The 27,962-nt window shown below is 38.4% G+C and overlaps 1 protein-coding gene and 1 non-coding gene across 2 annotated transcripts; both read left to right on the top strand.

The window, feature by feature from the left end:
- The first annotated feature begins 1,172 nt into the window (after positions 1–1,172).
- ELOC (elongin C) lies at positions 1,173–27,962 on the top strand. The gene is given in 5 exon segments (XM_035727212.1): positions 1,173–1,254; positions 14,844–14,897; positions 19,253–19,316; positions 19,318–19,396; positions 26,083–27,962. Coding segments are annotated over 3 exon segments (291 nt in total). The 5' UTR covers positions 1,173–1,254; positions 14,844–14,897; positions 19,253–19,295; the 3' UTR covers positions 26,274–27,962.
- Positions 25,836–25,939, top strand: LOC113917196. Its single transcript, XR_003518159.1, has one exon. It is a non-coding gene; the product is annotated as a U6 spliceosomal RNA (small nuclear RNA).

Below are 27,962 nucleotides of genomic sequence, written 5' to 3'. Positions count from 1 at the left end.
TAAAATTTTGCACAAAAGAGAAAAGACAGTCCTAGACTAGATCCTACCCCTAAATCTGCCACTAGCTAGACTCAGTATTCTCACGTGGAAAATTCTATCATTCTCTAGGCAACTAATATAGTGATCCTTTTAGAGGCTGATGATGGAACGAGAAAAAGAGGAAGAGAAGGGAAGAAAACAACACTTTCGAAGTATATGGGCCCACGCCTCCTCTCCTCACCCCATTGTCTCTCCCTGCCAAACTCTATTCTGAGGTACCGTTAAAACCAAAAACTTAAAAAAATTTTTTTTGCAAAGGCTTTGAAGTTAACCCAGAAAAATCTGTCCGTTAAAAGCAATGACTTTTATCTGCCAAATCAACAAAACATGTCTTTCAAGCAAAAGTCATTAATTAGGTCAACAAATTTTGTTTTGCTTGTATCTATTTTCCCTTTGTTGGACATTGTTAACACAACAGCGCCTAGTTGAGCAACTTGAAATGGTGTCTTCGCCCTACATTCCCTTCTTGCCACGGTCCGGTAAACAGAGTGCAAACTTTATTTAGCTGTTTCAGCTTTTCTGGAAGGGTGCCTGAGTTTAACCACAGCAAAGCAAGCAAAAAGGATAGGCCGATCGACGAGCGAGAGAGAGTGCTGGGGCAGAGGGCGTGGAACGTCAAAGATGGTCTCAGAATTCAGTATCCGCGGTAGACGACTGGAAGTTCAGTGAATGATCTCAGAATCAAGGAGAGCTGAGCAACCCGGAGCTGGGAGGGTTTGGTAGGGCGGGAGAAAGGCCCCTACCCTGTGTGTGGGGGCGTGGTTAGTTTTCAGTAATCGCTGTCGAGAAGGGAGGAAATGAGGCCAGCCGATTGCGCTAGCGGTTATGATGCTCTTGCAAATTTTCATGAAAAGACAGATGGTGTTTCTTAAAGAGCACGATCTTGTTAGCATAGAAACCGCACTCCCACTTTTCAGTCTTTTCTATGCAGATAATCTCCGACCCCCAGGAGTACCCCTGGACAATCTCCAAAATTACCAAAAATCTTAACATTCAACGTGAGAAACTACAAGTCCCAGGGTGTAGTGCTGCCGTGGAGAAACAGCCGCCAGAGAAACTACAAATCCCAGGATGCAGTGCTGCCTCGGAACCCCGAGCACCTCTTTGAGAATGATGTCCCTGCGGAAATCGGATCAGGGTCGTCGCTGCATGCTGGGAATCAGAAGACCCAGAATTGGATTGGTTGGGATTTGCAAATGACCGCGGCCCCTCGAGGTTGGCCAGTGGTACTGTAGGAGAAGGGAGGGGGGCGCTGCGCACTTCCTGTAGACGGAAGCGGGCGATTGACTGCGTCCTCGCCTCAGCAGGCACTAATCTCCCGCGCATCGTAGAAAGCGTCCGTGACCCGGCGGAAGTGATTCCTCTAACTGCCCCGGAACCCACGGCGGCAGGCAGCTGGGGGTGGGGGGGCGGCCCTGGAGTAGGGGCTGTGGCGGTGCGCGGGGACCCGGTGCGGTGGCTGCGGTGGCTGCAGGGCTGACGAGTGAGTCTCGGGCTGGGGTGGGAACGGAACTGCGGATCCGCGTGGAGGACAAGGCAGGCTCGTACTGGGAGCGCACGCAATCCCACTTCCCACCCCTTCCCATTTGGGCGGGGAAGGAACGGAAGCTCTCAACCTCGCCGGGCCTCCTGAGCTCCTGGTTTGGGGGAGGGGAGAAGAGGGCGGCAGGACCTTTCTAGGCGCCTCTTGGTGGCCTCGGAAGAGGGTGAAAGGAGGGGCGGCGGCCAGCAAGTCTGGGCCTTCCCCGGGCTGAGCGCGGGGAGGGTGGAGTTAGGAGCATGGCAGCCCTGTCGCGTTTCCTTTCTGCTTTCCCCGTGTGCACTCAGATACGTCCTTTTCTTGGAGTCGGTCCCCAGTCAGAGGAGTGACTCTCACAGTCACAGTCCTCCTCTTTTTCCAGCTGCAGAACCCCGAAAAGTTTACCTTCTGGGCAACTTGTCGGACGATCTGTGCCCGACTTCATAGTTTGGGACTGTCGTGCATGTGCCTTCCAGTTTTGTCTGAAAGGTATCTAGTACAGTGGCCGTTGAGTTTATCTTACGAAACTAAAATCTCTTTCGTAACATGTAGTTGCAAAGTTCATGTCATTAGTACGGGCATTTCTGCTTTGCATTTTACTTTTTCCATGTTTGTGTAGAAAACAATCGAAATCCTTTAGTTTGAATTTTTAAAATCCTTTTTTTCAAACTGCTAAACTTGCTTTTTGATCCCGAAATAGTTGTTTCCTTTTCTGTTTAGTAGACTAAGATAAAATCTCTGATCTCGCTTACATTATATTTGTAATTCATGATGTTGAAACATCACAGTTCACACACATGGATTCATTCATTCTAGAGATACTATGGTAAGGAAACAGCTATGGTCCCTGTCATCTTGGATATTTATTTATTGCCAGTGGTGATTTGGAGTTTATGTTTAATTTTTAAATGACTTACTTTTTCCCTAAGTATGAGATTTAACTAGTAACTACCATTTCAAAAATATATATATATATCTTACACATATATGTTTATTTCAACTTGTAGATGCCAGTTTCATTACTTTTATAGTAATTCTGTAATGTAGTTAGGCAATAGTAGTCAAAAGTTATGGTCAGCCCTATATATCAAGTTCTAAAGTAACATTTGAGTGTACCTTATAAAGTGCTTTTTTGGTGTGTTTTTTTTTTAATATAGATTTTTCAGTATTATAAAATAATGTGGAAACTCTTTGCATTTATACTGGTAAGTGTACATGCATTTTAGCTAACTTGTTATAAATGTTTATTGTTCCATTATTAAATAAGATCAGGAAAAGCCCATTGAGTGATGCCTGAAATTTCAAGCCTTGATGACTAAGAAAACAATAGTACCATTCACTCAAGAAATATTTATTGAGCATCTGCTATATGCCAGCTACTATACCAGGGCTGCCCTCATGGACCTTGGGGAAAGAGAGAAGATGCAATAAGTATATATATCTATATATATGTATATAGATATGTGTGTGTGTGTATATATATATATATATATATGAGCAAATATAGTTTCAAGTGGTGATAAATGTGAAGAAATTATGTCAAGATTAGAGTTATGTCAAGAGTCAAATTAGGTGATTAGGGTAGGGGTGTCTAATTTTGTTAGGGGAGTGAGCAAGGAAGACCTATGTCTCTGAGGAGTTGATGTTTTGCCTGGAGACCTAAATAATAGGGAAAAGCTTTTAAGATATCGCTAACTGCAAATGTAAAGACCTTAAGAGAGGAATGAACTGAACCTGTTAAGATACTAAAATAGCCGATATACAGTATAGCTGGAGCATAGTGAAGGAAGAATGATGGGAAATAAAATCAGAGTAGTTAGCAAAGTCTAAGATACAACTTTATAGTTCTTTTTCTGTTTATAATGAGAGGCCATTAAAGGATTTTGTGCGGGGAAATGATATCTGATTTCTGTTTTTGATGACTAGTTGCTGGGTGGCAAATAGACAAGTTGGAGGAAAGTGAGGAAACTAGTTCCTAAGGAGGCTGTAGTAGTCTAATTGAGAAATGGTAGCTTGAACTAGAGATGTAGGGTGGAAGTTTGTGAGGAATGGTACAATTTGGAATATAATTTGAAGGTGGAGTCAGGTCTTGCCTTCACCCCTAGGACAGAAAAAAATTTGAGGAATCAACTGTTTTGCCTGTTTTGAACATCTGGGTGAACAGTAGTACCACTTACTGAAATAAGGAAGACAGGAGGGTATACTGGTTTCTGAGGAATAAATCAGGAGTTTGATAATTATACAGCTCAGAATGTGTGCACGTAGGCAAGTTGGATATCCACAACTATTGCCAGGGGCAGAGTCAAGCTAGGAAGATTATCTGGGGGTCATATTTTATTATTTTTATTTTTATTTTTTAAGATTTTACTTATTCATTTGAGAGAGCACAAGCAGGGGGAGAGGCAGAGGGAGAAGGAGAAGCAGACTCCCCACTGAGCAGGGAGCCCGACATGGGACTCAATCCCAAGACATGGAGATCATGACCTGAGCTCAAGGCAGATGCTTAACCATCTGAGCCACCCAGGTGCCCCAAGGGACATTTTTAATAGGTATTATTTAAACCTGTGGACTGGAGGACATCAAGTGGAGAGTATTAATGGAGAAGAGGACAGATGACTAGGAACACTCTGGTCTAAAGAGGAGCGGCAAAGAGTGATGGAAGCAGAAAAGCCAGGAGGGTGTGGCATCTGTAATACTAAGGGAAGAAACTGTTTTGGGAAGGCGGGAGTAGTCAACTGTAAGACCCTGCTAAGAGTTAGATGAGGATTAAAAATTCGCCATGTAAGCAAGTAAAGTAATGGAAATATGGTGAGCCCCTTGAATGGACTAGTGGGCCAGAAGTCTGATCAGAGTGGGTTAAGAAGTGAATGGTAGTGATGATGTTACAGCATTTTGATGTGCTGATGGGAATAATAGCAGGACAAAGTCCTTGGAGAGGTGTGCTTAATTTAAGTGGAAAGGTTGGCCTTGGATAGGAAGGATGGTTTTTATTCAACTTTTGAAACAGGAGGGTGGACAGAGTATATGGTATATAGATACAGGTAGGATGAAGATGGAAAACAAGGCAATTGTTGTGATGTCTTTCTGTTTTCTTGATAAAATAAGTAAAGTTGTCAGGGCAAGGAGGAGGAGAAGGTGTTGGTGGTTTAGGAGAAGCTAGGATTTTTTCAGAGTAGTAAAGCTAGTTTACTAGGAGGATTTCTACAATGCCAAGTGCCTATTTAAAGTGTGTGGTCACAAATTTAAAGTTGAGATCAGTCAAAATGGTGTGTCTTTTCTCCAGCCACATTCATCTCTTTGGTTGAGGCTTGAGCTCACCAGAGAATTGGGTTTGCCCAGGATTGGGATGTGGGTAGGTAGATCAATCAGAGGAGACAGCAGGGAGTTAGGGTATAAGGACTGTGAGATGTGCATGGTGCTAATCCTGATGAATGCTTAACAGTGGAATGAAGCAAGGTCAGAACTTGTTTTATATTTGTTTTTTATGTTTATTTGTAGCCTATCATTCTAAGCATTCTTTTAAATTATTTTGTAATATGTAGAACCTATAATTAGATACTACGTAGTGGGAGTATTTGTTCAAACTTTTTTAAACCAAAACAAAGGCATTTGGAGATCATCGTCTAAGATAGAGGTTAGGTAGTTTACAGGGGTGAGGCAGACAGACTCCGTGGAAAGCACGTAGCACTCTGGAGCCCTGTGTTGTATGAGAGCAACAACTCTGTTTAATAAAGATGGGAAATTGGGAATTACAGGCATTTGTAGAGGAAGGGAGAATTTCAGATGGGTACAATCATGAAATGGTGGCCCTGGAAGGGACTTTTTTTTTTTTTGAAAGATTTTTATTTATTTATTTTGAGAGAGAGAGAATGAGAGAGAGCATGAGAGGGAAGAGGGTCAGAGGTAGAAGCAGACTCCCTGTCGAGCAGGGAGCCCGATGTGGGACTCGATCCCAGGACTCCAGGATCACAACCCGAGCCGAAGGCAGTCGTCGAACCAACTGAGCCACCCAGGCGCCCTGGAAGGGACTTTTAGACACAATTTAGTCCATTGTATTTGAGAGATAAAGAAACAGGAGTCTTACCACTTTAACCTATCAGGGTTTCAAGATAGAAATTTGGAGAGTAGAAATTCAGATGTCCACTTGAAGTGACACTGTTACTTTCCCCACCCCTCGCCTGATTTGGCTCACACTGTTTATTTTGCCTGGATCTCCTCCTTCCAGTTCTGCTTGGTAAAAACACCTCTGTCCGTTGAGACCCAGATCTAAAGCTACTTTCCTTTTGTGGCTGTTCACTTAACAGATTCATAGTTCCAGATTTACTTCTTTAGGACTCCCAAAATCCTACTCCCCATCTATTAGCATCTGCAAACCTAGAGAATTTGGATTAGTTTTATTATCAGCATAAGTATCTTTTGAAAGGTTAATGAGACAGAAAACCATTTGGGATTGGTAATATCTATACAATGAAAGATACTTAAATTTAAGAAAAATAATAAATTTTTGAAAAAATCTTTCCCTAACCTTATTTTTTAATTGAGATATAATTAACATATCGTGGAATGCTCAGTGTACCATTTAATTTTCCAGAAAGTTGCCTCATGCTTCTTCCTAATCATTCCTCCAGAAGATGCCACTGATCTATCACCATAAGTTCATTTTGCCTGTTGCTAGAATTTCATATAAATTGAATAATACAGTATGTACTTTTTTGTTTTCCCATTCAGTATAATATTTTTGGTATTCACCTATTATTAGTAGATCATTCCTTTTTGTTGTAAATGGTATTCCTCTGTACACGTATATCACAGCTGTGTGTCATCAGGGTAGCTTCTCATTTATTTTGAGTGAACTTCTGTGAACATTTTTTTTATCTTTTTTTTAAGATTTTATTTATTTATTTGACAGGGGGCAGGGTCAGAGGGAGAAGCAGACTCCCCGCTGAGCAGGGAAGCCTGCCACAGGACTTAATCCTGTAACTCCAGGATCATGACCTGAGCTGAAGGCAGTCGCTTAACCAAGTGAGCCACCCAGACACCCTGTGAGCTTTTTTGTAAAAGGTTTTTTTGTGGGCAAATTATTTCTTGGATAAATACGTAAGAATCCAGTGTAAGGATTTAGGAAAGTCTTGTTTATTGTTTTGCCACTTGTTTTGTTTTTTTTTTTAAGATTTTATTTATTTATTTAATTGACAGAGAGAGAGAGACAGCGTGAGAGGGAACACAAGCAGGGGTAGTGGGAGAAGGAGAAGCAGGCTTCCTGCTGAGCAGGGAGCCCTATGCAAGGCTCAATCCCAGGACCCTGGGATCATGACGTGAGCCGAAGGCAGTCGCTTAACCAACTGAGCCACCCAGGCGCCCTGGAAGGGACTTTTAGACACAATTTAGTCCATTGTATTTGAGAGATAAAGAAACAGGAGTCTTACCACTTTAACCTATCAGGGTCTCAAGATAGAAATTTGGAGAGTAGAAATTCAGATGTCCACTTGAAGTGACACTGTTACTTTCCCCACCCCTCGCCTGATTTGGCTCACACTGTTTATTTTGCCTGGATCTCCTCCTTCCAGTTCTGCTTGGTAAAAACACCTCTGTCCGTTGAGACCCAGATCTAAAGCTACTTTCCTTTTGTGGCTGTTCACTTAACAGATTCATAGTTCCAGATTTACTTCTTTAGGACTCCCAAAATCCTACTCCCCATCTATTAGCATCTGCAAACCTAGAGAATTTGGATTAGTTTTATTATCAGCATAAGTATCTTTTGAAAGGTTAATGAGACAGAAAACCATTTGGGATTGGTAATATCTATACAATGAAAGATACTTAAATTTAAGAAAAATAATAAATTTTTGAAAAAATCTTTCCCTAACCTTATTTTTTAATTGAGATATAATTAACATATCGTGGAATGCTCAGTGTACCATTTAATTTTCCAGAAAGTTGCCTCATGCTTCTTCCTAATCATTCCTCCAGAAGATGCCACTGATCTATCACCATAAGTTCATTTTGCCTGTTGCTAGAATTTCATATAAATTGAATAATACAGTATGTACTTTTTTGTTTTCCCATTCAGTATAATATTTTTGGTATTCACCTATTATTAGTAGATCATTCCTTTTTGTTGTAAATGGTATTCCTCTGTACACGTATATCACAGCTGTGTGTCATCAGGGTAGCTTCTCATTTATTTTGAGTGAACTTCTGTGAACATTTTTTTTATCTTTTTTTTAAGATTTTATTTATTTATTTGACAGGGGGCAGGGTCAGAGGGAGAAGCAGACTCCCCGCTGAGCAGGGAAGCCTGCCACAGGACTTAATCCTGTAACTCCAGGATCATGACCTGAGCTGAAGGCAGTCGCTTAACCAAGTGAGCCACCCAGACACCCTGTGAGCTTTTTTGTAAAAGGTTTTTTTGTGGGCAAATTATTTCTTGGATAAATACGTAAGAATCCAGTGTAAGGATTTAGGAAAGTCTTGTTTATTGTTTTGCCACTTGTTTTGTTTTTTTTTTTAAGATTTTATTTATTTATTTAATTGACAGAGAGAGAGAGACAGCGTGAGAGGGAACACAAGCAGGGGTAGTGGGAGAAGGAGAAGCAGGCTTCCTGCTGAGCAGGGAGCCCTATGCAAGGCTCAATCCCAGGACCCTGGGATCATGACGTGAGCCGAAGGCAGTCGCTTAACCAACTGAGCCACCCAGGCGCCCCTGTTTTGCCACTCGTAAATTGGTATGAAACCAGCTATAACTTACCAAAACGTAAATAACCAAGAACATCATTCACAGTGATCTGGAGACCACTTAACATCACTGTAATGATTGTTGTGGTCTGTACCACCCTGTGTAATATTTCTGATTGATCATTTATGGCCAATCTAAAATAGAGTTCTTAAATACCAGAGAGATCTCTTCTAATCAAGATTCCTAAAGCCCCACAATTGATGACAGGCAGAGGGCTTGTTTCTAGAAACCAAGCCCTGCTCATGAAATATAATATAGCTGATTACTGAGTATTATTAGTTGAGTCATTATTCTAGTAGTAAAAACTATATCATTTAGGACAATTAGGCCATGACTAATTGTTAACCATCAGAAATAGATGAGAAATTGAGTTCAGGGCTTTTACTTTAAGTGACCTAATAGACTCCCTTAGTAAAAGCAAAGAACTGTCCTCTTTGACCTACTGTAGACTGCCACTGAGAACAAAACTTGTTCTTCAATTCAGGGATGTTTGGGAACAAGTTTTAACCCTAGGAGATTTGAGGACATTATCAAACAAACATTTTCAGATAACTGAGTTAGTTCTAGGAAACATAAAATTCCAGAAATCATGTATAGGAATACGTGCTTCATACACTTGCATTTATAATTAGCAGTTTATGGTAGTTGGTGCAAAGTTGTGAGACTGATTTTTAGTTACCATAATTTCATAAAATGTGGCTATGTCCTCGAAGTCTTTAAAATAAAAATTGTTTTAAGGATTAGAATTCATATTGACTAAATGTTATTGTGAAAGATGGAATACTGTCTCCTTCTTTAGTCACTCCCTCCCTTCAGTATAGCCCAGAATATTTCCATAAGCTTAAATGTTCTTTCCTAGAAAGAACAGTTTTCATTGTGGTTGTCCGAAAGCTCTAAGTTTATTCAATGCCAACATCATGGGAAAACATGGAAAATAATCAGTCTTGGTCAAAAGCATGGTATTACTGAATAACTTTATTCTCTTAGAAAGCTCAGAATAGTACTATCTATGTCTGTGGCAGATAACACTATTGTATGAAGCTTCACATTGTTAACATTACCACATAATTACCATTGTATTGAATACCTGGGTCACAGAGAACCTCCTTGTCTTGTGGAAACTTAAAGCTAGTAAGCAAGACAATATATCTAAGAAGACAGACTTGTAAGCATTTGCATCTAATAGTGAAGAAAACTAAATTCCACAGTGGAGGAAAAATGGGGGAGGGGTACCATTTGCTAAAAGTATTAAGACTGCCTACACCAGAATTAAATATAGGATCATTGTTATGTTGAATAGGCCAGAATGAGAATTTTAACACCTCTTGGGAGCCATAAATCCAGTGACACTATAAGCACAATTCTGGGCAGGATAGTTTGAGGTCTTATTATAAATTGGAATTACCTCCTAACTTCTGTCAATTTGTATTACTTTGTTTTCCAAATTAATCATATTTTTTACATATAGTTAAGAACTAATCACGCTGACCATCGTTCCCTTATGAGCTGCTTGGTTCCACTTGTTTTGTTTTGTTTCGTTTCATTTTGTTTTAAGATTTTATTTATTTGACAGAGAGATAGTGAGAGCAGCAACAGAAGCAGGGGCAGAGGGAGAAGGAGAAGCAGGCTCCCCGCCAAGCAGGGAGTCCGACGTAGGACTCCATCCCAGGACCCCGGGACCGTGACCCGAGCTGAAGGCAGATGTCCAACCGACTGAGCCACCCAGGCGCCCCGTTTTGTTTTGTTTTAAAGATTTTATTTATGGAGCGCCTGGGTGGCTCAGTTGGTTAAGGATCTGCCTTCTACTTAGGCCATGATCCCAGGGTCCTGGGATAAAGCCCGGCATCATCAGGCTCTCTGCTAAGCCGGGAGCCTGCTTCTCCCTCTCCCTCTCCTTCTCCCTCTCCCTCTCCTTCTCCCTCTCCCTCTCCCTCTCCTTCTCCCTCTCCCTCTCCTTCTCCCTCTCCCTCATCCCTGCCGCTAGGCCTGCTGGTGCTGTGTCTCCCTCTCTCTTTGTCAAATAAATCTTTAAAGAGAAAAAAGGAATTCATAATGGTCTTTTAAAAGAAAAGATTTTATTTAGAGAGAGGGTCCGCTTACAAGTGCGAGTGGGGGTAGGGGGCATGGGGGAGAGAGAATCCCAAGCACAGAGCCCAATGCAGGGCTCGATACCAAGATCATACCCAACTGACTGAACCACCCAGGTGCCCCCCCCCTTTTTAATATTTATTTATATAAGTTATCTCTACACCAAACGTGGGGCTCAAACTCAAAACCCAAAGATCAAGAGTCACATGACTTTCCAGCTGAGCCAGCCAGGCGCCTCAAACTTAGGGGGGCGCCTGGGTTGCTCAGGTCCTAGGAGTGATTCCCGCATCAGGCTCCCTGCTCAGCGGGGAGCCTGCCTCTCCCTTTGCCTGCTGCTCCCCTGCTTGTGCGCTCACTCACTCGCTCTGACAAATTAATAAAATCTTTTTAAAAAATCAAATTTAGGGATACCTGGGCAGCTCAGACAGTTAAGCGTCTGCCTTTGGCTCAGGTCATGAACTTGGGGTCCTGGGATTGAGCCCAGCTGTGGGGCTCCCTGCTCAGCAGGGAGTCTGTTTCTCCCTCTTTCTCTGCCACTCCCCCTCACTTGTGCTCGCTCACTTGCTTTCTCTCTCAAATAAAATCTTTAAAAATAAATAAAAATCTAATTTAAATCATAGTTTTCTTTAAAAACGTAGTTTTCTAGTTATTTACACTTTTGAACCTGTATTTTGGTGCATTTTATTCTGCCGAAAACATGATTAATAGGCAAGAAACCACTTATTGTACATAAATGGCACCAAACTATACCTATCATTCTAATCTGCTTTTTAAAAAAATAGCAGTTTATCTTGGTGGTATTCCCAAGTTGTTACACACATAGATTTAACTTTTTCCTTTTCACTGTCCATAGTAAATATTAATAATTATAGATACACTATTTCTATTTAGCTCATTCCCTACTTGATGAACTTTTTTAGGGTATTTTCAGTTTTTCATTTGTATACTCTTATAGTCCATATCCTACTTGCCTTTGCACACAAAGCTAGTGTGTCTCTAAAGTAGATATCCAGAATTGCTAGCCTTCTGATGATTCTGCTGCTGCCTTCCAAAAACTGTTGTGCTATTTATTTAGTATTACCCTTTTCCCCTCTCCTGCAACACTGGATTCTTAGCACATTTTAATGTTTTTAGTTTGCATGTTCTGTGATTACTGTTGGGGTCAAGCATTTTTGTACAGGTCTATGAGTTATTTGCATTTTTTTTCTACTTTTTACAGAGCTCAGTGGATGTTTTATATTTGGTTCTTTAATCCATAGCATACTTTTGTGAGTGATGTCAGGTAGACATCTAACCTTATTACTTTTTTGAAGTAAATAGCCAACGTAAAAAGACAGAAAGATAAAAAGAATAGATTTGCAGCTGTTGCCATCATCTACTTAATAACCCAAGCAAATCAATTGAAAACTATTAGTACTATTAAGAGTTCTGCAGAGATGATGGGAATCAAAGTCAACTTTTAATGGATTTCAAAGCTTTTCTTTAAAACACCAGCAATAATCTTGCAGAGAGTATAATAGGAAAACAGACGGCATTCATAATAAAAACTATAAAGTACCTAAAAGTCCACCTAACAGGAAATGTGTAATGATAAAATGGGACTTGCCTATTTAGCAAACATGCTTATCACACTATTATAATGAAAGTAGTGGATATATTGCTCAGGTATAAACAGATTAGTGAGACAGAATATAGTCTACAAATTCCTGTAATAATATAGTAAATGATAATGGTAGCATTTCAAATCCAAAGAATGAGCTGTTCAAAATCTTTTTAGTGTTCAGTGATACTAGATTCAAAACTGATTTCAGTGTAGGTGCTAGGCTCACCTAGAATTTCTGTTTGTTACTAAAAAATAAAAAACTATAAAAGAGTAATGTTCATATATAACACCATAAAAGTATAACATCTGAGGACTTTTTGTTCATGCTGTATCTTCTGCCTGGAACTATTTTCAGCCTACTGCTCAACCACTGCTTTTACCTACCTAATTCATAATTTCAGACCTCAGCTCAGTTATGGAATAGATATTCAAATGTTTACACTCAGATTTTTCTAACCCCAAACTTAGACTTCTATAGGTAAGTTGTGGGTTACATCCACATTTAATCATATTTTAAATATTTTGAACTTCTACATAAGAATTAGGATTTATTTTTAACTGTTAATGTTAATTTACTGTTTTCTTGTTGGTGATGCGGAGTCCCTCCCCCACCTTTGTTGTATAAATGGTGAGATTGATTTACTTTATTAGGAAATCTATAGAGAAGCTGTTGCTACCCAAAGGGCTTCTAAGATGTGACTTTGCATGGTTGCTTAGCTACTGCTAGTTAAATAAACATCCTAGGGCGCCTGGGTGTCTCAGTCATTAAGCATCTGCCTTCGGCTCAGGTCATGGTCCCAGGGTCCTGGGATCAAGCCCCGCATCAGGCTCCCTGCTCCACGGGAAGCCTGCTACTCCCTCTCCCCCTCCCCCTGCTTGTGTTCCCTCTCTCACTGTGTCTCTCTCTATCAAATAAATCTTTTTAAAAAATTTAAAAAAATAAACATCCTAGATGTTTTGCTCTGAAGATTTTCTGGATAGAAAGTTGGCACTCAAAGTTCTTTTTCTAGCTTTTCTAGCATTTTTTTCCTTTTTAATTTTTTTTAGAAGAATGATTACAAAGCAGTGAACAGAACAAAATAATGACCAATGAATTTTTGTCTACTGTTATTATCATAAAGTGACACCGTACTGTTTAAATTTTAGATAAGTATCTAAGGATTTATATCAGCAGCTCTTAGCCATAGTAGAAAAGTTTTAATGGGAGCCAGAATTGTTTACCATGGTAGTATGGAATAATGGAAAGGGGTGTTTGCTCTAAAGCAAACCTACCTAGCTTTAAATCCTCATGCTGCCACTTAAGCTGTAGAAGCTTTAAGCAAGTAGCAACCTCTTAGCGTTTCTTCACCTCTAAAATGGGAATAGTAATTCCCTTGTGAAAGTGTTGTTTTAAAATAATGTATGTAAGTCATGTAGTTCAATGTTTACCACTTATTAGCCCCTCAAATTGTTGGTAATGATGTGACATTGCCCCTGTTGCACTTACCTCGTATTAGATATGGTACTTTAAATATTTCCCTCCATGCTTTCTATTCTAGGCAAATAGATAGATTTGATTCCTGCTCTCACTCTGGCATTACCTGGAACAAATTCAACCTCTCTCTCTATCAGTGATGCTATACCGTTTTTTAAGATGAGGGATTATGTAGGTTATCTCCAAGTTTCTTTCCTGCTCTAAAATGTTATGGTCCATTTTCTTCGCCCTTCCCTTAAAGCTAGAATAAAATACTGGCTAGGAATTTCTTAGAGAACAGGATGTTTTCCTGGGTTTTTTTTTTTTTTTTAAGATTTTATTCATTTGACAGAGACAGCAAGAGAGAGACAGCGAGAGAGGGAACACAAGCAAGGGGAGTGTGAGAGGGGAAGCAGGCTTCCTGCTGAGCAGGGAGCCCGATTCAGGGCGGGGCTCAATCCCAGGACTGGGATCATGACGTGAGCCGAAGGCAGCCGCTTTAATGACTGAGCCACCCAGGCGCCCCGGATGTTTTCCTGTTAATAACATAACTATATCAGTATAAATCCTCCTTGAAGAAATGGTACGATAATTAAAATTACTCAACATGAGCCCTTTCCTTTAGCATTCATCTTATTTTGTAAAATTTAAGATTTCTCGGGGTACCTGGGTGGTTCATTAGGTTAAGCATCTGCCTTCGGCTCAGGTCATGATCTCAGGGTCCTGGTATCAAGCCCCGCATCAGGCTCCCTGCTTGGTGGAGATTCTCTTACTACTTCTCCCTCTGATCCTCCTCCCTGCTCATGCTCTCTCTCTGTGTCAAATAAGTAAAATCTTTAAAAAAAATTTAAGATTTCTCACAATATTGAAGTTTTTCTACCACTTCACTGTTAAATTTCAGAACTTTGGTAGCCTTTTACAGCAAGGATGGCACAGTAAAATATATTATAAATAGGACACTTACAGAAGACGAGGGCAAGCCCTTTATGAAGGCTACCTCATGTCCTTGGATTTATCATATTGTCATTCATTCAGCAAATATGTGCTTTAGTATCCACTAGTATCTAGTAGATACAAGTATACAAAGAGATGATTAAGGCCAACAATCTCCTTCAAGTTTAATTCAACTCCTAAGGAACAACATCTGTATTTTTAAACTATTCTCAGAATAGTTACCTTAAAGGGGGGGAAGAAACCAAATCTGTATTTAGACTACTATTCTGAAGGTGATCATCTTTTCTCGGATGTTCAGAAACTTGATACTGTTCCATATTATGGTGGCAGGGAAACTCTTGCATAGCAGAGAGAAGGTCCTTAAATTTGTAATACCAAGGACATTAAATAGTAATGGGTGAAAACATATTATTCCAGCATTAATCTTAAAATAGCATTGTTATATTTTCAGGAAACTACTAAAGTTCCTGTGGAAGTAAAGTAGAATTTCATAAGAACATAATGGGTAAGTTATTTAAAAGTAATTTTATATTTCAACTAGTAGAAGCTGGTTTTTCTTCTCAAAGATAGGCCTTTGACATTGGTGAATGCAAATAAAAAAGTGATCAGAGTAGACTAAAATCAGTTGTTTAAATCCACAGCATCAGTTTATTACTAAGGCACACCTCAGAGATATTGTGGGTTTGGTTCCAGACCACAGCAATAAAGCAAGTCAAATGAATTTTTTGGTTTCCTCATGCTTATAAAAGTTGTGTTTATACTGTACTGTAGTCTGTTAAGTATATATGATATGATACCTTAACTTAAAAATACTTTATTGCTAAAAAATCCTAATCATCTGAGCTTTTGGTGAGTCATCAGTGATCACAGATCACCATAACAAAAACAATAATAATGAAAAAGTTTGAAATATTACGAGAATTACAAAAATGTGACACAGACACACACAAAGTGAGCAAATGCTGTTGAAAAATGGCACCAACAGACTTGCTCAATGCAGGGTTGCCACATACCTTCAATTTGTAAAAAACTGTAAAGCACAGTAAAACAAGGTATGCCTGTATGTATTTTTGAAAGGTAGGTAAGTAATGTTTTTGTGCCAAATATAATTTGTGATTGCTAGTAGGTAAGAGCAACTGAAGAAATTAGAAACTTTCCCAAAAAACATATAAAGTGCTTTAATTTGCAAAAAAAATGCAAGAATTATAAATTTAATTGATAATTGTTTTTATTTTCTAAGAGATTGGCAAAACCTGCTAAATATTTATATGCTTGAGTAGTCTGTAATTTACAAGTTACTTGCATCCTTATGAGTCCCCCAGCTTTTTATTATGAAAAATTGCAAGAATGATACACTATGTAGCCTTCAGTGATTGTTAATGTTTTGCCACATTTGCTTTCCTTGTGTTTATTGGTGTATGGGGTATTGCTTATATACCCATACACACACACATGGGTATTTTTCTGTACCATTTATTTAGTTGTACAGTATCACCTCACATCTAAATACTGGAGAAGGCATCTCCTAACTTGGTCCATATTCAGAATTTCCCGGTTGTTTCAGTAGTGTTCTTTATAGCAGGTATGTTATAGACATACCTTGTTTTGTTGTGCTTCATATTGCACTTCACAGATACTGCGGTTTTTTTTTTTTACAAATTGAAGGTTTGTGGCCACCCTGTGTGGACCAAGTCTATTGGTGCCATTTTTTCCAACTGCAGTTGCTCATTTCATGTCTCTCACATCTTGGTAATTCTCACAATATTTCACTTTTCCATTATTATTATTATTATATTTTTTATGGTATCAGTGATCTTTGATGTTACTATTGTAATTGTTGTGAGATGCCATGAACCATGCCCACATAAGACAGAGAACTTAATCAATACATGTTGTGTGTGTTCTGACTGCCGCACCGACCAGCTCTTCCCTCATCTCTCTCTCTCTCCTCAGACCTCCCTATTCCCTGAGACACAAAAATTGAAATTAGGCTAATTAATAACCCTACAATGACCTCCAAGTATTCAAGTGAAAGGAAGAATTGTACCTCTCTCACTTTCAATCAACAGCAAGAGATGATTAAGCTTAGTGAGGAAAGCATGTCAAAAGCTGAGACAGGCCAAAAGCTATGCCTCTTGTGCCAAACAGTTGGCCAAGATGTGAATGCAAAAGAAAAGTTCTTCGAGGAAATTAAAAGCGCTACTCCAGTGAACACATGAATAATAAAAAAGTGAAACAGACTTATCGCTGATGGAGAAAGTCTGAGTGGTCTGGATAGAAGATCAAACCATCATCTGTAACAGTCCCTTAAACCAAAGCCTAATCCAGAGCGAGGCCCTGGACTCTTCAATTCTGTGAAGGCTGAGAGAGGTGAGGAAGCTGTAAAAGAAAAGTCTGAAGCTGGCAGAAGCTGGCTCATGAGGTTAAAGGTAAAGCAGCAAGTCCTGATGTAGAATCTACATCAAGTTACCCAGACCCAGCTAAGGTAATTAATGAGGGTGGCTATACTAAACAGATCTTCAGTGGAGATGGAACACCTCGTATTGGAAAAAGATGCCATCTAGGACTTTGATAGCTAGAGAGGAGAAATCAGCGCCTAGCTTCAAAGGACAGGCTAACTCTTGTCAGGAACTAATGCAGCTGGTGATTTTCAATAGAAGCCAGTACTCACTGAACATTGCAAAAATCCTAGAGCCTTTCAGAATTACGCTAAATCTACTCTGCCTGTGCTTTATAAATGGAACAAAGCCTGGATGACAGCACATCTATTTGCAACATGGTTTACTGACTATTTTAAGGCCTACTCTTGTTACTTTAGAAGTACATCTCGTAAGGTACATCTGCCGTAGATAGTGATTCTTCTGATGCGTCTGGAGTAAACTGAAAACCTGGAATTCACCATTCTAGATGCCATTAAGAATACATGTGATTCGTGGGAAGAGGTCAAAATACCAACATTAACAGCGGTGTGGAAGAAGTTGATTCCAGCCCTCATGGCTGACTTTGAGAGGTTCAGGACTTCAGTGGAGGAAGTAAAGGTGGATGTGGTAGAAATAGCAACAATTAGAATTAGGAGTGGAGCCTGAAGATGTGACTGAATTGCTACGATTTCATGATAAAACTTGAATAGATGAGGAGTTGAATCTTATGGATGAGCAACAAAAGTGGTTTCTTGAGATGGAATCCACTCCTGATAAAGATGCTGTAATGATTGTTGAAATGACAACAAAGGAATTAGAAATTTTATGTAATTTAGTTGATAAAGCAGTAGCAGAGATTGAGAGGAGTGACTCCAGTTTTGAAAGAAGTTCTGCTGTGGATCAGATGCTGATCAGCTCTGAGCAGCATCACATGCTACAGAGAAATCATTCCTAAAAGGAAGAGTCAGTCGATACGGCAAACTTCACTGTTGTCTTATTTTAAGAAAATGCCACAGCCACCTCAGTCTTCAGCAACCACAACCCTGATCAGTCAGTGACCATCAGCATCAAGGCAAGACCCTCCACTGGCAAAAAGATTACTACTCACTGAAAACTCAGACAGTGGTTAGCATTTTTAGCAATAAAGTATTTTTAATTAAGGTATTAACATTTTTATTTTAGACATAATGATACTGCACACTTAAACTATAATATGCTGCAAACATAACTTTTTATATTCACTGGGAAACCAGAAAATGGATTTGACTCACTTTTGCATTATTTGCTTTATTGTGGTGGTCTAGAACTGAACCCACAGTATCTCCAAGGTATCCCTGTGTTTTATATCCAGGATCCAGTCAAGGATCACTTACTGCATTAATTTGTCTCTTCAGTCTCCTACTTTTGGGGGCATGAGGAGTGAAGAAGTCTTTCATGATACTTTAAAATTTAGGTTTATCTGAGTGTTTACTCCTGATTAGATTCAGATTAGACATTTTTGGGCAGCAATAGTACATAAATGATTTTTATATTTATTAATCTTATTTGAGGGATTTTTAAATTATTAACAAATGAATAAATCAGTGGATATTTGCAGCTTGAATAGTTCAGCTTTATCCTCTGTACTCCTTTTTGTAGGGCTTCCTATGTTTTTAGAATAAGCCTTAAGACACTTTCTTTCAGATATTGATAACCATAAAAATTAAAGTTTTTGTCAGTACAGCACTGTGAAAGTTATAGGTGCTAGAAAGCTCTTAAAGGGATATACAAAAAATATATACTCCCGAGTAGGTTACACTGAGCTAGCTAGTGTCGCTGAAGCCAGCACCGTGGCAATGAGGGGGCTGGAAGTAGAGTCACAGCTACACTGGCTCCTTACCTCTGCTTTGAAATTCAAAGACTGTTTGTATTCATCCCTTCAGTCATGTAATAATTTAAACTCAGCAATAAAACGTTTTGATCATTATTTTTATGGATCAAGAGTAAAGATACTGAGTAAAAAGGAGCCCTAACTTTTAGAATTAGGAGCTCGTCAGAGAAGTTGAAATCATACGACATACATTCTTTCATAAATGGACATAATGCATTTTATGTTAAAATTGAGTATTTCCAATGATTTAATTTAAAGTTTTACTATTTGATAATTTTGTATGAGCTTTCAAATTTGAATGCGTTGCTGTGTTCACAAAAAAAAAAATTGTTAATACTTCCTTGAAAAATACTGGTAAATTGTCATCTAAAGTATCATCCTTGAGTGTATTCTGACATTGGAAAATGTTTAGAGAATAATAAAACAAGGAGTTAAAAAACCTTAAGATCTTGGTAGATGTTACCATACAGAAATGTTTCTGTTGTGAGTTACTCAAATATTAACCTTGGTAAACCCTGCTTATTTTTAATTTGTGATTCAAAAATCATTTTACTACTTACTGTACTTTAGATGGAGAAGAGAAACCTATGGTGGCTGTGAAGGCCCTGATGCCATGTATGTCAAATTGATATCTTTCGGATGGTCATGAATTTATTGTAAAAAGAGAACATGCACTAACATCTGGAACAATAAAAGCCATGTTGAGTGGCCCAGGTAGGTACATGTCTTTATTTTCTGTTAATAAATCTTCACTTTTTAGTGTGTTTTTACTTGAATTAAGTGACTCATAACATTAAATGAGACAGTAACTGTGCTAACATTATTGCATGGTTATGTTGCATTGGAAAAATTGATTTCTGCTAGTTCCTGTTTTCAGTTATTTACCCTAATAGGAAGGGTCTTTTCCCTACATTAGTTACCACCATGGTTAATTTCTTCACTAAAGGACTCTGATGGTGATTTGTGCTCCTAATTACATATAAAGTTGATTTTTAGAAGTTACCACTTCCCAAACATCTATATTTTTTCTTTTAAGATTTTATTATTTATTTGACAGGGAGAGACACAGTGAGAGAGGGAACACAAGCAGGGGGAGTGGGAGAGGGAGAAGCAGGCTTCCCATGGAGCAGGGAGCCCAATTTGGGGCTCGATCCCAGGACCCTGGGATCATGACCTGAGCTGAAGGCAGATGCTTAACGACTGAGCACCCAGGCACCCCTCCCAGACATCTATTCTTAACTCTTTCTTTCTTTTTTTTTCCCTTTGAGATAATTTTTTTAACCCTCAGGGAAATTTTTTTTTTGAGGATTGGAATTTTCTACAGCATACAATAATACCAATTTAACCTTTGGAGGAAACACCAAACTACATAGTAACTGCACCATCTTACATTCCTACCACCATTGTATGAGTATTCTAGTTTCTCCACATTTTCACTGACATTTCTGTTCCCATTTTTTTGATTCTAGCCACCCTAATGGGTGTGAAGTGGTTTCTCATTGTATTTTGTTTCAAGATTTATTTATTTTAAGAGAGGGAGAGAGTACAAGCAGGGAAAGGTACAAAGGTACCGAGGGAGACGAGGAATCTCAAGCAGAGTCCCCGCTGAGCATGGAGCCCAGTGCGGGACTCAATCTCAAGACCCTGAGATCAGGATCTGAGCAGAAACCAAGAGTCAGACGCCTAACTGACTGAACTACTCAGGCACTTCATTGTATTTTGGATTAGCATTTCCCTAAGGACTGATGCTAAACATCACTTCTCAATGTTGCTATACATTTATATATCATCTTTGGAGAAATGTCTATTCAATCTGTTGCATATTTTTTCAATTCAGTTGTGTGTCTTTTTGTTACTGAGTTGTAAGAGTTCTTCTAAATTCTGGACACTAACCCCTTATCAGACATACCATTTGCAAATATTTTCTTATAACAGTTCTGTGATTTTATTTATTAATTTTTAAAGATTTTACCTATTTATTTGACAGAGTGAGCACAAGCAGGGGGGAACAGCAGAGGGAGAGGGAGAAGAAGCAGGCTCCCTGCTGAGCAGGGAACCCAATGCAGGGCTCGATCCCAGGACCCTGGGACCATGACCTGAGCCGAAGGCAGCCGCTTAACTGACTGAGCCACCCACGCATCCCCAATTTTATGGTTTTAGCTTTTACATTAGGTCTTTGATTTTAAGTTAATTTTTGTATATGGTGTGAGGTAATGATTCAGCCTCATTCTTTCTAATGTGGGCTTTCCAGTGCCATTTGTTAAAGAGACCATTCTTTCCCCCATTTAATGGTCTTGGCACCTTGTTGAAAATAAGTTAACCATAGCTATGTGGGTTTATTTTATGGGTTCTCACTCTCTTCCATTGAGAGTCCTTTTTTTTTTTTTTAATTTCTTTTTCTTTTAGTAATCTCTACACCCAGTGTGAGGCTTGAACTCAAAACCCTGACATCAAGAGTTGTATGCTCTACCCACTGAGCCAACCAGGTGCCCCATTCCATTGATCTATTCTTATGCTAATACCACAATATTTTAATTACTCTAGCATTGTAGTAAGCTGTGAAATGGGGAATTGTGAGGTCTCCACTTTTTCAAGATTGTGGCTATTTGAGGTCCCTTGTTTGTTTTGGGGTTTTTTTAGTTTTGATTCTAAATTCCAGTTACTTAATATACAGCATATTAGTTTCAGGTGTACAATATAGTGATTCAGCACTTCAGTGCAACACCCAGTGGTTCATTACAAGTGTATTCCTTAGTTCCCCATCACCTATTTAATCCATCCCCCCACCTACCTCCCTTCTAGTAACCATCAGTTTGTTCTGTGTAGGTTAGAATCTGTTTCTTGCTTTGCCTCTCTACTTTTCTCCCCCTTTGCTCATTTGTCTTCTTTCTTAAATTCCACACATGAGTGAAACTGTATGGTACTTGTCTTTCTCTGACTGACTTATTTTGCTTAGCATAGTATTCTAGCTTCATCCATGTTGTTGCAAATGGCAGGATTTAATTCTTTTTATGGCTGAGTAATAGTCCAGTGTGTGTGTATGCATGTGTGTGTGTATACACACCACATACCACATCTTTATCCATTCATCAATTGATGGATACTTGGGCTATTTCCATAGTTTGGCTACTGGTAGATAATGCTGCTGTAAATATCGGGTGCATGTATCCCTTTGAATTAGTATTTTTTGTATTCTTTGGGTAAAAACATAGTAGTGCAATTGCTGGATCATAAGGTAGTTCTATTTTTAACTTTTTGAGGAAACTTCATACTGTTCTTCAGAGTGGCTGCACCAGTTTGCATTCCCACCAACAGTGCAGGAGGATTCCCCTTTCTCCACATCCTTGCGAACACCTGTTGTTTCTTGTGTTGTTCACTTTAGCCATTCTTTTGGCTAAGATTTCATTTATTTATTAGAAAGAGAGCACAAGTAGGCAGAGGGAGAGAGAGAAGCACGATCCCTGCTGAGCAGGGAGCCCGATGTGGGACTCAATCCCAGGACCTGGGATCATGACCTGAGCCGAAGGCAGATGCTTAACTAAGCCACCCAGGCGCCCCCAACTTCAGCCATTCTGACAGATGTGAGATGATACCTCATTGTAGTTTTGATTTGCATTTCCCTTATGATGAGGGATGTTGAGTATCTTTTCATGTTTGTTGGCCATCTGTATGTCTTCTTTGGGAAAATGTCTATTCATGTCTTCTGCCCATTTTTTAATCAGATTATTCAGTTTTTCGGGTGTTGAGTTTTATAAGTTCTTTATATATTTTGGATACTCGCCGTTTATCAGGTATGTCATTTACAAATATCTTCTCCTATTCCATAGGTTGCCTTTTAGTTTTGTTGATTGTTTCTATTTTGAGGTCACTTGTAATTCCTTTTCTATATTTTTTACTATGGAGATTTTAAAACAGATGTAAAAATAGAATAGTATGATACACTTCCATGTACCCATCAACCAGCTTCAGTTTTATCAATGTTTTGCCAATCTTATTTCATCTGTTACCATTTTTTTTATGAGTATTTCAAGGAAATAAGTCCCTGCTAATGTCATTTGACTTGCAAAATCTATGATAGTTCCCCTGCATGGTCCCTTTTTTTCAGATCATGAATTTTTTGGAGAAACACGGTTATTTGTAAAATGTGCACATCTAGATTAGACTTCATGTTTCATCTTGTAAGCTTATAATTAGAACTCTAGAGTCTTGATTAGAATCCAGTTCATTTTTCTAGGTAAGAATACTTTATAGGTAGTACTACTGTGTCCCTGTTGTCTCAATCTTTTAGCAATGTCGAGATTGATTAGTGGGTTCCAGGATCAGCAAGCTGATTCATTCATCTATGAACAGTTCTGCAGTCAGATTTTCATATAATGCTTGTAGCATTCATTGTAATTATTGCTGAAATTTACTTCATTTGGAATTACAAAACAGTGATTTTCTAATTCTTATATCTTCTGCATTTATTAGTTAGAATTCTCCTCTAAAGAACTATTTGGTTATCCTGAAATATACTCTTTATAGCAAAGAAAAGATAAATGCTTGATTTTTTTTTTTTCCCTTTACATATATTTCAGTGTAATGAAATGATTCTTCAGGGCGCCTGGGTGGCTCAGTTGGTTAAGCGACTGCCTTCGGCTCAGGTCATGATCCTGGAGTCCCAGGATCGAGTCCCACATCAGGCTCCCTGCTCGGCGGGGAGTCTGCTTCTCCCTCTGACCCCCTTCCCCTCGTGCTTTCTGTCTCTCATTCTCTCTCTCTCTGAAATAAATAAATAAAATCTTTAAAAAAAAAAAAAAAGAAATGATTCTTCAGCATCCTCCAGTAGCAAAGAGTATTTTGTTTTTTGTTTTGGTTTTCTTGGGTATCATTTTCAACTTGTGACTTTTTACTATTTTAATTTTTTTTTAAATCTAGTGCAGTCCTCCTCATGGTGCTCAGATTGCCCCCATTTGCTCCATTTTTATGCCATAAGAAACCACATCGGGTTGGCTCCTATGTCCTTTTGACATGGCTCTGGTAGTCTTGGATAGCTATACTACTTTCTATAATAAGATTTCTCAGGCTTATTTGATACATTATTCTCTAATCTTGGAAACACATTTTTCCAAAGAGCTGTTTCTTGTAGTGGAAAATGGTACTTAGGAGCCCCAGTCTGGTTGTTAGCAGTACTCATTGCTTATGGGTTGAATTACTTTTGGACTTTTCTACTGGGTAGAGCTAGGATGTACTTAGAAAAACAAGGTCATGGGTGTCAACAAATTTTAATTAATAATAAAATTAAAGATGTTTGTTTTTTGTAAGCTTGACCTCCTTTAGTTTATCTGCAGCCCAAAACTAATGTTTGCATAAAAAGGAATGAAGTACTGATACATGCAACCTTCAAAATATGATGCTAAGTGAAAGGAGCCAGACACAAAAGGCCGCATGTGGTATGATTCCATTTGTATAAGATATCCAGAATAGATAAATCCATAGAGACAGAAAGATTGGTGTTTGGCAGAGGCTGGGGGGTGGGAAAACTATTTAAAGGGTATGGGGTTTTATTTTGGGATGATGAGAATGTTTTGGAACTAGATAGCAGTGGTGGTTGCACAACACATTGAATGTACACTGAATTGTGTACACTGAAATGGTTAATTCTATATTATATGAATTTCACCTCAAAAAACCCCAATGTTTGTCTAATATCAAAAGCTTACTGGGCACCCGGGTGGCTTAGTGGTTAAGCATCTGCCTTCAGTTTAGGTCATGATCTCAGGATCCTGGGATCGAGCCTCACATCAGGTTCTCTGCTCAGCAGCAAGTCTGCTTCTCCCTCTCCCTCTGAGATCTCTCTCACCTCAAATAAATAAATAAAATCTTTTAAAAGAAAAAAGGTTACTAAGCGTCTCTTGGTAATATTTCACGCATATGTTCAAGAAAGAAAGTTTTAGTCATTGACAAACCAAACTTGACCTCATTGCTATGAATTCTTCATTCAGTCCTGCTCTCCTTTCTTCTTACCCCACCCCCAACTAATAGAGTTATTAGAAAACTTTTTAAAAACTACATTCTCAGAAAGCACATTTTTCTACCTTTTATATTCAGTACACAGTGCTAGTGCTACACTGCTAAGAAACTATTTTATCCCCCTCTAGTAAATGCTAAATGCTGTAAACTCTATATAGCTAAAGAAATTTTGAGAGATCATTAAAAAGTTTATACAGTGTTAACTAAAACAGGGGCGCCTGGGTGGCTCAGTCGTTAAGCGTCTGCCTTCAGTTCAGGTCATGTTCCCAGGGTCCTGGGATCCAGCCCCGCATCAGGCTCCCTGCTCTGCGGGAAACCTGCTTCTCCCTCTCCCACTCCCCCTGCTTGTGTTCCCTCTCTCGCTGTCTCTGTCAAATAAATAAAATCTTTAAAAAAAAAAAAGTGTTAATAAAACAAAGGGAAATAGCTTATGAGGAGCTCTCCTTAACATAATCATAATTTTGAAAACTAAAGCGGGAAACAATGGGTTTGCTTTCTTGAGAAAATGTTTTTAAATAGCATTACATTTATTATTTATTTTTACATGGCAACTCATTATAGCACAGGGCTCGTGACGATCCACAAAGACTTCATCCTTAAACTGTATTTTCTAAAAGATTTGTCTTTTTTTGTATCCTATTCACCCTTCCTTAATCATGCCACCATTATTCTTAGGAAAAGGTGAAGTGTCCAAAGTCCTGGAAGAAAATTAGAATTTTAAAATACAATCTTGATTAATCTCAGTTGCGATCTTAATAAAGATTTTTTTATGTTTATACTCAGAAATCAGAATTACGTTATTTCGTTTGATGCTAGTTGGGTTCATTCTTTTCACGTTGTTATTAGTTTGCTAGGGCTGCTGTAACAAAGTACCATGGACTGAGTGATTTAAACCATAAAAGTTTACTTTCTCATAATTCTGAAGGGTAGGAATTTGAGATCAAGGTATTGGTAGGGTTTCTTCTGAGACCTCTCTCCTTGCCTTGATGGCTGTCTTTCCCTGTGTTCTTCACATTGTATTCCCTCTGTGTGGCTATAACTTAACCTCCTGTTGTTATAAGGATACCAGTCATATTAGATTAGGGTCCACTCTAATAATCCTGTTTTGTCTTAATTACCTCTTCAAAGACCCCATCCATGGGTCATTTTAGCAGCACCTATACTAAAACTGGAATGATACAGAGAAGAGTAGCATCGCCCCTGTGCAAGGATGATACACAAATTTGAGAAGCATTCCATGTTTTAAAAATGTTTCCTGAACAGAAAAAAAAGAGGGGGAAAAAGATCCTATCTCCAAATATGGTCACTTTTGGAAGTACTGAGAGTTAGGACTTCCCAACATAAGAATTCATTCAGCCTATAACAAACCTACTCCTTTTCTTTTACAGGTCAGTTTGCTGAGAACGAAACTAATGAAGTCAATTTTAGAGAGATTCCTTCACATGTGCTATCAAAAGTATGCATGTATTTTACCTACAAGGTTCGCTACACTAACAGCTCCACAGAGATTCCTGAATTCCCAATTGCACCTGAAATTGCACTGGAACTGCTGATGGCTGCGAACTTCCTAGATTGTTAAATAAAATAAATTATAATAAACTGTTAACTTTTTTCAGTATTTAATACCTGTAGTTCAGTTAGTAATTTTTTCATATATAGCATGTTGCCTGTGTGCAGTTGAACTTTAAAGTTCATTGCAAAGCAGATTATCTTCTGTTCTTTTGCATAGCAATCAGAGTTGAAATTTGTTTGCTACATCAACAAATTAAGGACATTTTCACAAATTGAGAAATAAACAAATATGCCAATTCGTAGGTGGTTTTGCCTTATCCTTTGGATGTGATTTTTAAAATTAGAGCAGTGGTGATATAGTAAATACTGAAATTTAAGCATATATGAACACATTCTACAGGTAAATAATGGGGCTACGTATTTTTGTGTTTTCAGTGTTTTTTTTTTAAACCTATTCTGATCTTATAGCCGTTGTTAGCATTACTAGAGTTATGCAAATAATTGCATTATAAACATGTTTATAACTTAGCCAAAACATTGATTTTTATAACTGTCAAAGACATAAGAGGTGATATTTCTTATGTGTCTTTTGATAAACTGCAGTATTGTTTAAGTGTATCTTGTCTTTTTGTTTATTTAAAGCTACAATTTAAGAACTTTATTTAAAAGCAATTTTGGAAGATTACTAGGAATAGCTTTTGGAGCAGTCACTTTTTGAACTATAGCCACATGGTCAACAAGTGAACTACATGACTGATTTCATATGCATTGTGCATTTTGGCCAATCCACAGTACTGTATTTCATTGACGATAAAGCTTCCTTCGCAATATTCATTCTTCTTAAATAGTCCCTTGTTGTGACTGCACTTCTGATTATTTAAATATGTTTTAAAGGATTCATTATGGACTTTATTCAGCTCTTAAAAGCTAGACTTTTCTGAACTATTCCAGTCTTCCTCCAACCAACTGAAATGTTATGAAAAAATTTAAAAACGTGGAGTGATACAGTGCAAATCTTACAATGCACTTTGATGTAGTTTATGAATTATCTTCTATTAATTAAAATATGTCCCAATAAGTATGATACCCATAATCTGTGGGTCTTTTACTGAAATCAGACTTAATAAAGAGGTCATTCAGTTTTTATACTAAACAGACAAAAAAATTTGAAAAACTATGACAGAGCACCTCTGCTTAGGCATGGGAAAAGGAGCACTGGAGTAGGGTTTATTATTATCTCTATCTTAGTAATAAAACAAAGCTGTCATTATAGGAGATACATAGTTAAGCCTTCAGCTTAGTTCTTTAAGACTGGTTTAATATGGGCCAGTTTTTCTGGAACCTGCCAAGAACATAAACAGCCAAGATCTAGAAAAGTAATTTTTCCTCATAGAAGACCTAATGTTGTACTTTCCAGCTTACTGAAAGCAATTAAATATGTTAATTGCATATATTTTAGTAACTTCTCAAGACATACTGGTACATATTTTAGTATAGAAGATTATCAAGTACAAGAATTATATTCTGCTACTTGCTGACAATATCAAAAACCTAAATGATGATCTTAAAGGTCAAAGTGACAACTAAAATAAAGTTCAGCTTTGACCAGTTTTAGTAGGTTACTCTATGTGTTAGATCCAGAAGTAACCTTAAGTTTAAAATATTGAAATAGAGCAAAGATTAGGAAAAACTGTATATCTTGCGGCAAATGATACTTGCATGTTAATAAAGGCTCTTGACTGAAAGGTTTGATGAA

The sequence above is a fragment of the Zalophus californianus genome, chromosome 4 (genome assembly GCF_009762305.2).
Source record: "Zalophus californianus isolate mZalCal1 chromosome 4, mZalCal1.pri.v2, whole genome shotgun sequence".
Taxonomy (NCBI): domain Eukaryota; kingdom Metazoa; phylum Chordata; class Mammalia; order Carnivora; family Otariidae; genus Zalophus; species Zalophus californianus.
This window is presented reverse-complemented; position numbering and strand designations above follow the sequence as displayed.